Below are 12,317 nucleotides of genomic sequence, written 5' to 3'. Positions count from 1 at the left end.
CCAGCTCTTGATCTCAGCTCAGGTCTTGATTTCAGGGTCATGAGTTCAAGCCCCCTGTACTAGGCTCCATGCTGAACGTGGAGCCTATTTAAAAAATAAAATTGAATGTTAGCAAAGAACACATTTATTATTTGTATTTGAAAGGTTTTCACTGAAGCTCTTAAATTTATAAAGTGAGAATGAATATATTTTCCTTTACCTTTTCAGAATACATTTCCTATTATAAATTTTATTTTGCTATCTATTTAGTTCCTAAAGTTAAGATAATATCACTCTTAATTGTTAACTTTCGTCCTGCTATAGTCACCTTTTGCACTATTAGCAAGAGATTCTCAAAGGCTATCTTTTTTTTTTTTTTTAAGATTTTATTTATTTGACAGAGATGACAACCTCTCTTGGCAGAGAAGCAGGCAGAGAGAGAGGGAAGCAGGCTCCCTGTCGAGCAGAGAGCCCGATGTGGGGCTCGATCCCAGGACCCTGACATCATGACCTGAGCCAAAGGCAGAGGCTTAACCCACTGAGCCACCCAGGTGCCCTTTCAACTGCTATCTTAAGACAAGTCATCTCATTCTAAGTTTCAAATAATCTCAAATGGTGTTAAGAAAACTTTTTTTCAAAATTAATAATCATTTATTTAGCATTGAATATTGAATGGGATAAATTAAATCAGTGGTATTGATACCATAGAAGATTAGAAGCCATTGATAAACAGTTCCCCTTCGAGGTATATTTTTAGCTTTATAGAAACAGGACCACTTCTGTAGTGCAATCTAAGAGAGTTTGTGGCCTAATTCAGATAGATACATAGTGAAGATATATTTCATAACAGTGACTTAACCAGCAAAAGACAGAAAATCTGGTCGTATTCTTTTATGACTAAGTCTATACATCTTGTAGGTGAAAAATCTCCCATTTGCTTGTTCAGTTAATGCGTATTGACCTCCTTCCATTTGCTAATTTTTTTTTTTTTTTTTTTTGGTAGTAGAAGATTAATTCTGTTTTTGTATCTTCAGGATTTATAGTTCAGGGGAAGAAGGATATAAACATTAACAACTTTACTATGAAGTAGAACATAAGGAATGCCACCAGGAATTTACACCATGTTTTGTAGGAGTTTGTTTACAGCAAGCATACAGTGTTTTCTCATCCAGGAGGATAAACATAGGCTTCTGAGAGGAGGTGGTCTTTGAGCTAGACCTTGACAACTGGGTGGGATTTGATATAGGACAATATGAAAGTTAACTCCAGAAAATAGGGTCAGATGGTATTAGGTTTGTTAATTAAAAGTTTGAAAGCAGGGGTGCCTGGGTGGCTCAGTTGGTTATAACCGTCTGCCTGTGGCTCCGGTCATGATCCTGGGGTCCTGGGATTGAGTCCCACATGGGGTTCCTTGCTTGGCAGGGAGCCTGCTTCTCCCTCTGCCTACCTCTCTCTTTCTCTCTCTCACTCTGACAAATAAATAAAATCTTTTAAAAAAAGTAATAAAAAGTTTGAAAGCAATTCATAATTTTTGAATTGAGTATATGAACAGAAATTTGTTTCAGATACCATTAAGCTGAAAAAAATATGTACGTGAAGAAAAAGTCAAAGTCAGGAAAATACTTAGGAAGCTGTTAAGTGGCTCACACTAGACCTAGTGAATGGCTCCTTAACGTGGTTTAGTTGGGACTAGAAAGGATAAGTTGGAGAGGAAGAATACTTTGAGTGCACTGTTCCTAAATACCTTCTTGTTGAGATGTTTTCAGTTGCCTGTTCGTACTTAGGTTTTCACAAAATTGGTACTCTCTTTAGAGTCTAACATGTTATTTTAGAATTGTAAGAGTGAGAATTTTTCAAGCCATTTTCTTTTGCATTATGAATTATGAATTCTCTTTTTGTGAACTTTTGTGGCTGCGAGGTTTATGATTATGATTCTCTAGGGCTGTGGCAGAGATTCTCAGGAGCAACATGCCTTGAAGCACTATATGACACCAAGATCTGAACCTCATTGTCTGGTTCTCAGTTTGGACAACTGGAGTGTCTGGTAAGTTTCAACTCTTATGCCTATCATTTGACTGGTAATTATTTGAAATGGGGGGATGGAGGTGTTTAAGGAGCAAGAAATTGGGGAATGGAGGTGTTTAAGGAGCAAGAAAGTTTAAATTTTTGTGGAATTTGTTTAAATACTGTCACTTTCAGAAGGCTTGAGAATGTGATATTTGAGAACCTTTTGCTTAGTATTGTACACACTTAGAAATTGTAGCATGTAGAAGACCTGTGAATCTTCACCCGTTTGTTTTTCTTCTTGCTTGTGATATTATAAATGGCATGTGGTGGGTTATTATTTAAAATTTGGAACACTGAGAACAAATTTCAGATGAACTGAGAATATAGTAAAATTTTGGCAATGAATTTGCGTGAAAATAAATGTCAGACTGGTACATGTATTTCTTGTAACATCAAAACCAGTTTTCACATCTTTAAAAAACATTTACACAGCCGTGTTCACAGAACATCATCTGTCAATTTTAAAACTTGTGAATTTTAATGATGTAGGTCTGTATTTTGAAATATGTGTAGAAAAAACTTTTGACTCTAATATTGTAACTAGCCATTTCAGCAAAATGTCTGGAATTTTCCTATAGTATTTGTATGTAGCCACAGTTCTGGCTAATTTTACTAATAGTAAACCGGAGTTAACATGGGTAATCTTCTTCAAGAAACCACAGAGTTTTTATTTTCATTTTCTTTAATAGAATAATTTGGTGTTTACACATTTTTGGGTTCCAAGCATTATAATTTGTCCCCTTTTTTGGTTGTGTTTGTCACTTTTCTTCTCTGTGTTCTTTTGGGACACAGGTGTTACCTATGTGATGATGAGGTCCAGTATTGTAGTTCAAACAGATTGGGTCAGGTGGTTGATTATGTTAGAAAACAAGCTGGTACTACAACTCCAAAATCAGGTAAAATCATTTGTTTCTTAATGTACGCTGTAATGTTAACTTAATGTATCTATTTAATGTTAACTTAATGTTAATTTAGCTTAATTATTAAATGTATAATGCTAACTAATGTATCTTTATGTATCCATTAATGTATCTGTACTGCTCAGCATTACATATACCTGAATAAAATGAATTATGGTTGATTTCAAACAAACGAACTATTTTTGGTTAAGAATGTAAAACATTGGGAATATAAATTATTATCCTGTGTTGGAAGGGAATCTAAGAAATCATCTAGTCAGAGTCTGTGACAGTCTGAAGTAATGAGCAGTGATGCCCTTTCTGTAGAGGGGGACTTGAGAGAGGCCTGCCTCATACTGACTTCATTTTGTTACATTTGTGTTTGGATAATACAAAAGTGAAGGCCAGCTATTTCTCAGTTTTTTTTCATGCATAATCAAGTTGATTGGGTTGGCATACATCATCTGCTTTAAACTTGTTTTGATTTTTACAGTCACAGAAGTATCTTTGCCCAGCCAGAATTATTTGTTCTTAACTTCAGGGTTCGTTTTTGACCTGTTCATTTAAAAATATATTTCATGTCCACATTCTTTACTTGATTGCTTTATACTCTAATTTCATAAGGTAGGATGTGCTCATTTATTAAAAAACGCCTTGCAGTAGAAAGGGGGAGGGTTTATACCAAACATACAGTGTTTGGTTTCATTTGTCAAACTAATGCTTCCATCACTTTCACATATTTTTTAGTGGTTTTTCTCTTGTGATGGTAATTTACTTACATTTATTAGAAAACATTTAAAATCAAACAGATGGGAATAATGATGTTAGGTAAAATTTCACAAATTCTAGTACTCTGTCCCAAGTATAACTTTGCATTTGGTATACATTTTGCTGAATCGCTTTTTCTTTCCTTTTTCTTCCCCTTAAAGCAGCAAAAGATGGTAACATTGAACTCGAAAATAAAAAATTAGAAAAGGAGAGTAAAAATGAACAAGAGCGAGAAAAAAAGGAAAACATGACTAAAGAAAATCCTTCCACTAATTCTGCTACCCAAATAACTGTGAAAGGACTCAGTAATTTAGGAAATACATGTTTCTTCAATGCAGTTATGCAGGTGCCAACGTTAATTTTTTTTTCACTCTATAAAACTTTTTTCCCTCACATTATAGGATGTTCTTGCATACTTCTTATTATAGTATTAATTTTTTTCCCCAAGTAATTTATTTCTGGGTTTTCGAAGAATACTTCAGGAACTGTTGACTTTATATGACAGTAAAACACTGTGCTAAGCATTGCATGCATTAGAATTCAAAATAAACATTGACCCTGGCTTCAAGGAACTCGTACTCAAACGTTGGGGAAGCACAGGATAACCTAGTACCGAAACAAATACCTACTTACAGATGGTGGTAATGGTAATGTAACTACTTCATGTTAGATAGTAGGCAGTGCCCTTTTGGGGGTGATGAGTAAGCTCTGAACTGAAGAACTTATGAGCCAAATAAAGTGGGGGGAAAAGAGCATGCTGCTACCTTTTGTTTCCTGAGCTCGATACAATAAAGACTGCAGTGTTGATAGTAGTTTTCTGTTTTGATAGAATAGACAGTTAAACTGTTTAAATATTTTAGTGATAAAGTAAATATTTGATTTGCTTTGAAATAAATTTCCTTTTGTTTCCATCCCATATTCCAGAATTTGTCACAAACACCAGTGCTGAGAGAACTACTAAAAGAAGTAAAAATGTCCGGAACAATTGTAAAAATTGAACCTCCTGATTTGGCACTAACTGTATGTACTTAAAGATTTTCTTTTACAATCAGTAATTCTCCTCTCTGAATATCTGCATTCTAAATTATTTTAAAGAATTTATGCTCATTTTCACCTTTTTTTACTTGTTTTGTTTGCTTTTACTTTAGACTACTGAGTGAAACATTTTCAGGCTAATAGATTAAGCCTTTAGATTTATTTGCTACATGTATGCAATGTTGTGCTGTGCTCTGGTGTTTGGTGTAATTTTTGGGAAAGCTGTTGATAGGCATGAAGCCCTAGGCATGCATTATTATTTTCAACAGCTTTTCAGGTGGCTCAAATTGTGTGTAGTAAAATGAATTTTATCCTGTCCGTTTTTATTATTCACATTTTGCTCTGGCTCTTTCGATTCTTAGGTGGTCTACTCCTGATATTCTAAAACTAAAACAGTAGAACTGATTTTTTCATAAGTAGTCAATGAACAGAAACTTTCTACATCTTTTGATGTACGTTTTTTGAAGTTTTAAATGTGACCGCTCTATCAGGAACATTGGCAATAGCAGTTGATTAGCTACATTTTGGAAACATAAATGATTCCAAACTTTGACTGAAGAAAGTAATTTTTATTCCCATATTCAGGAACCCTTAGAAATAAACCTTGAGCCTCCAGGCCCTCTTACTTTAGCCATGAGCCAGTTTCTTAATGAGATGCAAGAGACCAAAAAGGGAATCGTGACACCTAAAGAACTCTTTTCTCAGGTCTGTAAAAAGTGAGTATCTGCTTTGATTTTGTTTTCAGTGCATCAGTAAGATGCTGAGAAATAATATGAAAAACTCAATAGCATTAAAGTCAATCCAGTATATATATTACAGCATGGTTTATTTCATTTGGATTAAAAAACATGAACTTCATGTGAAAATTAAATCTACTAAGGGTGTTGTCAAAACTGAATGGAAATTTTGAGAAAGTACATTACTTTTGAGATTTGGAATGTGATCCTAAGATTTTATAAAAATAGTTTCATATTTTAGTAGACTCATCATTGTTTTTCTGTCTTTTCTTCTTTTTTTTTTCTGTAGAGCAGTACGGTTTAAAGGCTATCAGCAACAAGACAGCCAGGAGCTGCTTCGGTATTTATTGGATGGAATGAGAGCAGAAGAACAACAAGTTAGCATATTTTGACCAGTATAATTTATATAATCCCATCTTCATTAACTTGTCCGGAATTTAACATCTGAAGGCTTATTAATTAAAGCAATGAAAACTAGTTATTGAGGCCATTGTATTTAAAATTTTTTTTCCACACCAGTGTTTTCAACTGGTATATTTTAATCAGTAAAATGAATGTAGAGAGTTAGAAATGATTCTCCTTTTCATGTTGCTCTGTTTTCCTTGGTGGCTAGGGCATTAATATTCTTTAGGAGCTGTTCTATAGTACTAGCCTATGCCAGGAGTGCTCCAGAGTATTGGAAAATGTTTCTCCCAAAACAGTTCCCAGTTGCAGCGCATTCTTACTCTTGCTCTGAGTGTGATTTAACACCGCTTTTTGAGTCTAGGAAGTATGCTCATTTTTAAGAGTCAGGGAATGTAGTTACGTTTTTAAATGTTTGTAAATTGCCAGATGTAAAGTAATGTATTTGGGGATGTTGAGTATAATTAATAATAGTAATATGAGTAAAAACAAGGGATAACTAGTGATGACATTTATTTTGCTCTTATTTTATATCAAGCATTGTTTTTAGAATTTTGTGTGAGTTATCTTACTTGGTCCTCCCAACCTTTCTCTGAGGTGGATGCTGTAAATCATTTTCTCATTCCATAGACTGTGAAGCTAGGGTGTAAATAAGATTCAGGACCTGGTTCAAGGTCACCCCGTAATGGTGGCTCTCAGCTTTGAATGCTGGATTCCCCTATAGCTCTCATTTAAACAGTCTGCTTCTAGGACATAATATTTCAGTGGTCTTTCCAAAGGAGGTGGGCATGGGCTCAAATGCTTTGGTTTGAATAGATTAAAATCTTAAAGTAAGACAGTGCCTTTGTGTAGGGGTTAGTGATTGTTTTGTAATTTTTTTTAGCTCCTTGAATTAATTTCAAAAATGTGACCTTAGAAATAACTAATTTTTATTCAGTAAGTTTGGGGAGCTAATTCTTGATCAGACTTGATTACATATTTTCTAGGGAAAATAACTATAAAACTTTAAAAATTTAATAGTATATATATATCCATTTTATTACTTTTAGAGAGTGAGTAAAGGAATTCTTAAAGCATTTGGTAATTCTACTGAAAAATTGGATGAAGAACTAAAAAATAAAGTTAAAGGTAATGTCTGACTTTTTGAACTAACACACTATAGTTGAATTCTTCTGTAACTTAGGACAAGATTGCTGGCACTTTTATTTCAAATTCAGTTATTAACATAATTTTTCTTTATCACCAATGATTTAGAAAAATAATTTATACTCCAAAGGGGAATATTTTTGAAAAATTTAACTTTGGTGTATTTTTATGCAGTATTATAGTGAAATTTAAAAAGATAGAGCTAAAATGAGATCAGTTTTGTTTTTCAAAAGCTTACACAGTTGACACTTGAACAATGCAGAGGTTAAGGACACCAGTTTCTTCTCATCCCCATTCCTGCACAGTTGAAAATCTATTTATGACTTTTGACTCTCCAAAAACATCACTATTAATGGTTTACTGTTGACCGGAAGCCTTACTGATAACCTAAGTGGAAAAGTAACATGTATTTTTTTTGTAATATGTATTATGTATGGCATTCTTACATAAAGTTAATTAGAGGAAAGAAAATGTTATTGAGAAAACCATAAGGAAGTGAAAATACATTTTTAGTACTGTGCTGTATTTATTGAAAAGATTCGCATATAGGTGGACCCACAAAGTTCAGACCCACACAGTTCAACACAGTGTTGTTCAAAGGTCAACTATATTTCTAATGAGCAGTGATATGTGAGTTACACTTGTCTGTGTGAATTGTCAGTAACTGGTTTGTTAATCATGGAGCCAACTTCATTATTATTGTGTGGCATTTAAAGATTTAAAACAGACCAGTCCGATAGAACTTTCTGTGATAATGGAACTCTTCCGTATTTATGTTGATAGAGTAGCCACTAGACATATGTGGCCATTTAGCTCCTGAAATGTCACTGGGGTGGTTGAGGGGCTAAACTTTTACTTTTATTTAATTTTAATTTAAATCATCACAAGTGACTAGTGGTTACTATATTGTAAAACACGATTTTTTGTTTTGTTTTGTTTTGGTTTTGTGAGGCTTGAATGCAGGGCCCTAAGATCAAAAGTCAGGTGCTCTACTGATGGAGCCAGCCAGGCACCCCTTTGAAGCACAGTTTAGAATCAACACATAGCACCTGTTTGCCTCCTTAGTGTCCTTTAGGGCCGGGCCAGTAGCAGAGAGAATCCTGCCCTGCTGGCGCTGTTGTCATCAAGTGTGTTTCTGTATAAATGGACACACTTACCATTTGAATAAGGCTTATATATTTCACGTATTTAGAAAATTGGGTGACCAGGTGGTAAAATTGTCTTATTCTAAACTTATGAAGATTATTTCTGGGAACATAGAAAAAATAAAAAGAAGATTTTGTCTGAAACATTTTCCTAGTGTTTTTGTTTGTTTGTTTGTTTTTTGATTTGACTTTGAATGGAGTTCAGTCTTAGAGTTTAAAAGTTTATGGGCATTCTCTCCTCAGTTTGCTGCTGAATATTATGAGAGTGGCAGAGCTAGAAGTGGTCTAGAGTATCGTCCAGCTTGGCCCCATCTGTTCATTTTACTAGTGGGATATTGACATGTAGAAGGTCTCACTGACTTGCACGGTTTATTTTCCACTGACCCGATCTAGGATAAGAACTTTTTCTTTTTCATGAGACATGATTGTGTTAAATTGTGTTATGCTCAAAAGCGGAGTATTTGCTGCTGACTATGGCATAAAATAAAATGGTAATTATGAACAGAGAAAACCTGTGGGATAGGAAATTAAAAATAAAATTTTAAGGTTAGATAGGTAAGTAAATAGTTTTAACTTATTCTGTTAATTACGTAAGGGTAATTGATAAACCTTTTTTCCCCTTCTAGATTATGAAAAGAAAAAATCTGTACCAAGTTTTGTGGACCGCATCTTTGGTGGTGAACTAACTAGTACAATCATGTGTGATGAATGCAGAACTGTAAGTTGATGTAATGTGGACTGGATTTATTCATTAATATTAATAGATTGTATTTCATCGGTTGTATCTTTCAAAAACAGAAGTATCTAGTTTCATAAGGTTTTCTCTTTTGGGCTGTGCAAATCTTCATAGTTCTTTCCTGGGACTGTGAGCACTCCTTATGTCTGAAAGAAGTTAGTTTAACATTTCAAGTTATTTCTCCTAACCCAAAGCCCTCAACATTGTAATTTTTTATTTTGTTAATTTATTTTAAAATGTAACCCCCCACCGTAATCTTACTATATAATGTCTAAAATGAATCTTTTCCTTCCTTTTTACATTTATCTGTTTTGGTTGATTAAGGTCTCCTTGGTTCATGAATCTTTCCTTGATTTGTCTCTACCAGTTTTAGATGATCAGGTAAGACCTACTGAGTGTATTTTGTTTAAGTAGATTTTTTTCCTCCCTGTGTTAGATTTTATGAGGGAAGCCTTGTCACTCTTTTCCAAGTTTGTACATTAACCCTTGGAGGAATTTTTTGAAATGTATTTGAGACAGAAGAATTTTAAAGATTTGAATGGAAATTGGGGTAAATATTATTTTATTTTAAAAAAGTATAGATAGTGTGTCTAGAATTCTTTATGGATTATTAGCTTGATTGGTAGACCTATAGGGAAAGTGTTTTCTTTATACTAAAAATTAAATTTTTTTTGTTATTTAAGACTAAACATAAATCCCTTACAGTCTTCATTCAGTTCATGCATGTTAATAGATAGTATCTCAGTTTTAAGCCATATCAATTCGGCTTCATCAACTAGTGGTTGGAAAAAAGAAAGCCTGTTATGAATATTGGATAAATTGTTATTCAGCTTCATATGAATTCAGGGTCTGTTTAATCTGTGTTACTTAGTGATTAAAGTCTTACCAAATTTACTTTATTTTCCCTTTTTCTAAAATTCTCATTTACATGGGAAGAAGGAAAAGGATAAAAAGGAATGCCTGTAGTGGGACAAGTAAATAAACCACTGATAAACAGAAAGCGCAGTTAGAAAGTGGCATAATTACTGTAGGAGGCAGCACATATCTTAATAAAATGCATGATATTCCTTTCAATTTTACTGGCATGAGAAGCTGCCTTTTTTACTGTTTTGTTTGTTGGCTTGTTTTCTCAGTATGTAAGATTGTTCTAGTATTTGAGATGAATGAGTTTGTCCTAGATATATTTTCAAACATTGTAGAAAGTAAAACCAATATGAAATAGGAGTAGAAAAATACTTAGGTAACATGAAATCTCTTCACCAAATAGTTGTAAAATTTTATTTTTGGCTCATATTTTAAGAGTGGTAAGAAAAGTATAAATGATAAAAATTTGAAAAAGACCATGGAAGATGAAGATAAAGAGAGTGAGGAGGAGAAAGACAATGATAGTTACATCAAAGAAAGGAGTGACATTCCATCGGGAACAAGTAAGCACTTACAGAAGAAAGCAAAGAAGCAAGCCAAAAAGCAAGCCAAGGTGGGTAACTGGGAAGAAAACTATGCTTTTCTAATTTTATATTTGCAACTATTGAGTCTGAAGTCTGAATGACCAAAAGAAAATGTTGTGCTTTTGTGTTTTTAAAATCTTGTGTTGCTTGTGAGACCTTTCCTTTTTTTAGAAGGAGAGAGCAGAAGCTGGGGTGGGGTGGGCGGGGCGGGGGGGGGAATAGTAGGGGGTGGAGAAAGAGAATCCCAAGCAAGCTCCATGCCAGCCCAGCATGGAGACCCTGTGGGGCTCTATCTCATGACCCTGAGATCATGACCTGAACCAAAATCAAGAGACAGGTATCAAACTGACTGAGCCACCTGCACACCCGTATTTGTGAAAACTTTTAGGAGTTGTAGTTCATTTTTAATAATTTTTTGAGTTCTTTTAATACATTGACTTTCAAAAATTTAAAAATATATAAAGAAGCACAAAGTACCCCTCCAGCTCTGTCCTTTCATGACATAGATAACCACTTGCATTAGTTTCGTATGTGTCCTTCTGGAGTTTCTTTTGAAAAATATGGTCAAATACAAATATGTAGTCTTTTTTCCTCCTAATTTTTTTTTTTTTTAAGATTTTATTTATTTATTTGATAGAGATCACAAGTAGGCAGAGAGGCAGGCAGAGAGAGGAGGAAGCAGGCTCCCTGCTGAGCAGAGAGCCCGATGCGGGGCTCGATCCCAGGACAGCGGGATCATGACCTGAGCCGAAGGCAGAGGCTTTAACCCACTGCCCAGGCGCCCCCACCCCAATTTTTAAAGAAATTATACACACTGTTCTGGATTCTTTGTTTTAGTTGGGTTGTGCTTAGTTGGGTTCTTGGAGATTTTTCCACTTCAGGACACAAAGATTCTGTTGTTTTAAACAGCAGTACAGTATTCTCCTTTATAGATGTCCTGTAGCTCATTTCACTGTTTCTCTATTGATTTAGGCTGTCTGTAGTCTTTGCTCTCTAATAACCAGTGCTGCAGTGAATAATCCTGTACGCCTGTCATCAGTACGGCACATTTTGAGAAGAGGGATGGCGTTTGTAATTTTGATAGATGTACCTAATTGCCCTCCACAAAGGCTGTACCAATTTATATTTCCACCAGCAACAATGAGATTTGCTGTTTCTCCTTAACCTTGACAGAAGTGTGTTATCAAACTTCTGGATTTCTGCTGGTTTCATAGATGGAAAATAATTTCTCAATGCAGTTTATTTTCCATTTATTTTAATATAAGTATGTTTTTATGTTTGAGCCTTTTGGGTTCCCTTTTCTTTGCAGTATTTGCTTATATCCTTTCTCCATTTTTCTTTCATGTTCTAACTGTTTGTAGCTGAGGCACACGGGAAAATGTTTGTGTCCTGTGTGTGTCCTTCAGCCTTCTGCTATTACAGATTAGCCGCACGGGACTGTCATCTTATTTGGAGTCTGTAGGCATTCCAGTGACAGTAGTGGTGATGAAATGCCTTTCTCCCCACTCTGCTTGTAAATAGGCTGCAAATGGCAGATCAGAATGCTTTTAGGAGGGAAGTCCTTTATTGTCCTCTGTTCGTGAGGCTTCCTTGCTTCCTCTCTAATTTGGGGCCATTTATTTCCTGGGATGTTTTCCTCCATCCTGCCCAAAACAGTCCTGTACTTGTGCATCCTGGAGTTTTCAGTTTGTTTTTTCTTCCCTCAGTACAACCTTGGATACACGTGGATACATTGCTTCCTGCTCTCTTTGTAGTCCTCTCCCCACGTGGTTTCCTACTTGGCTGCTTCGATTTGGCAGTTTCTGTCTAGTTTACTACCCTGTCTTGGTCACTTCCCTTAGAACACAGACTGTGTCTTGCATGTTTTTATCCCCCCCCACCGTGTCACAATATGTTGATGACTGGTGATAGTTTATTCCTGGTTTCAGTGAACGAGCTTTCTTCAAAATTTATTT

The 12,317-nt window shown here is 35.0% G+C and overlaps 1 protein-coding gene across 21 annotated transcripts in view; it reads left to right on the top strand.

Annotated features, from left to right (window-relative positions):
• USP16 (ubiquitin specific peptidase 16) overlaps positions 1–12,317 on the top strand; it is a 30,130-nt gene that overhangs the window by 10,083 nt on the left and 7,730 nt on the right. For 11 of the 21 annotated variants that reach the window (XM_082703753.1, XM_082703763.1, XM_082703751.1 and 8 more), the window contains 10 exons: positions 1,920–2,023; positions 2,839–2,942; positions 3,875–4,059; positions 4,638–4,733; positions 5,334–5,464; positions 5,775–5,862; positions 6,937–7,015; positions 8,805–8,896; positions 9,239–9,295; positions 10,215–10,391. In XM_082703753.1, the coding sequence (XP_082559879.1) occupies positions 1,920–2,023; positions 2,839–2,942; positions 3,875–4,059; positions 4,638–4,733; positions 5,334–5,464; positions 5,775–5,862; positions 6,937–7,015; positions 8,805–8,896; positions 9,239–9,295; positions 10,215–10,391 (1,113 nt within the window). The remainder of the gene's footprint in view (positions 1–1,919; positions 2,024–2,838; positions 2,943–3,874; positions 4,060–4,637; positions 4,734–5,333; positions 5,465–5,774; positions 5,863–6,936; positions 7,016–8,804; positions 8,897–9,238; positions 9,296–10,214; positions 10,392–12,317) is intronic. The other 10 variants (XM_082703754.1, XM_082703765.1, XM_082703752.1 and 7 more) reach the window with 1 other exon arrangement.

Source organism: Mustela nivalis, assembly GCF_964662115.1.
Source record: "Mustela nivalis genome assembly, chromosome: 1".
In the NCBI taxonomy this organism is placed as follows: Eukaryota; Metazoa; Chordata; class Mammalia; order Carnivora; family Mustelidae; genus Mustela; species Mustela nivalis.
This window is presented reverse-complemented; position numbering and strand designations above follow the sequence as displayed.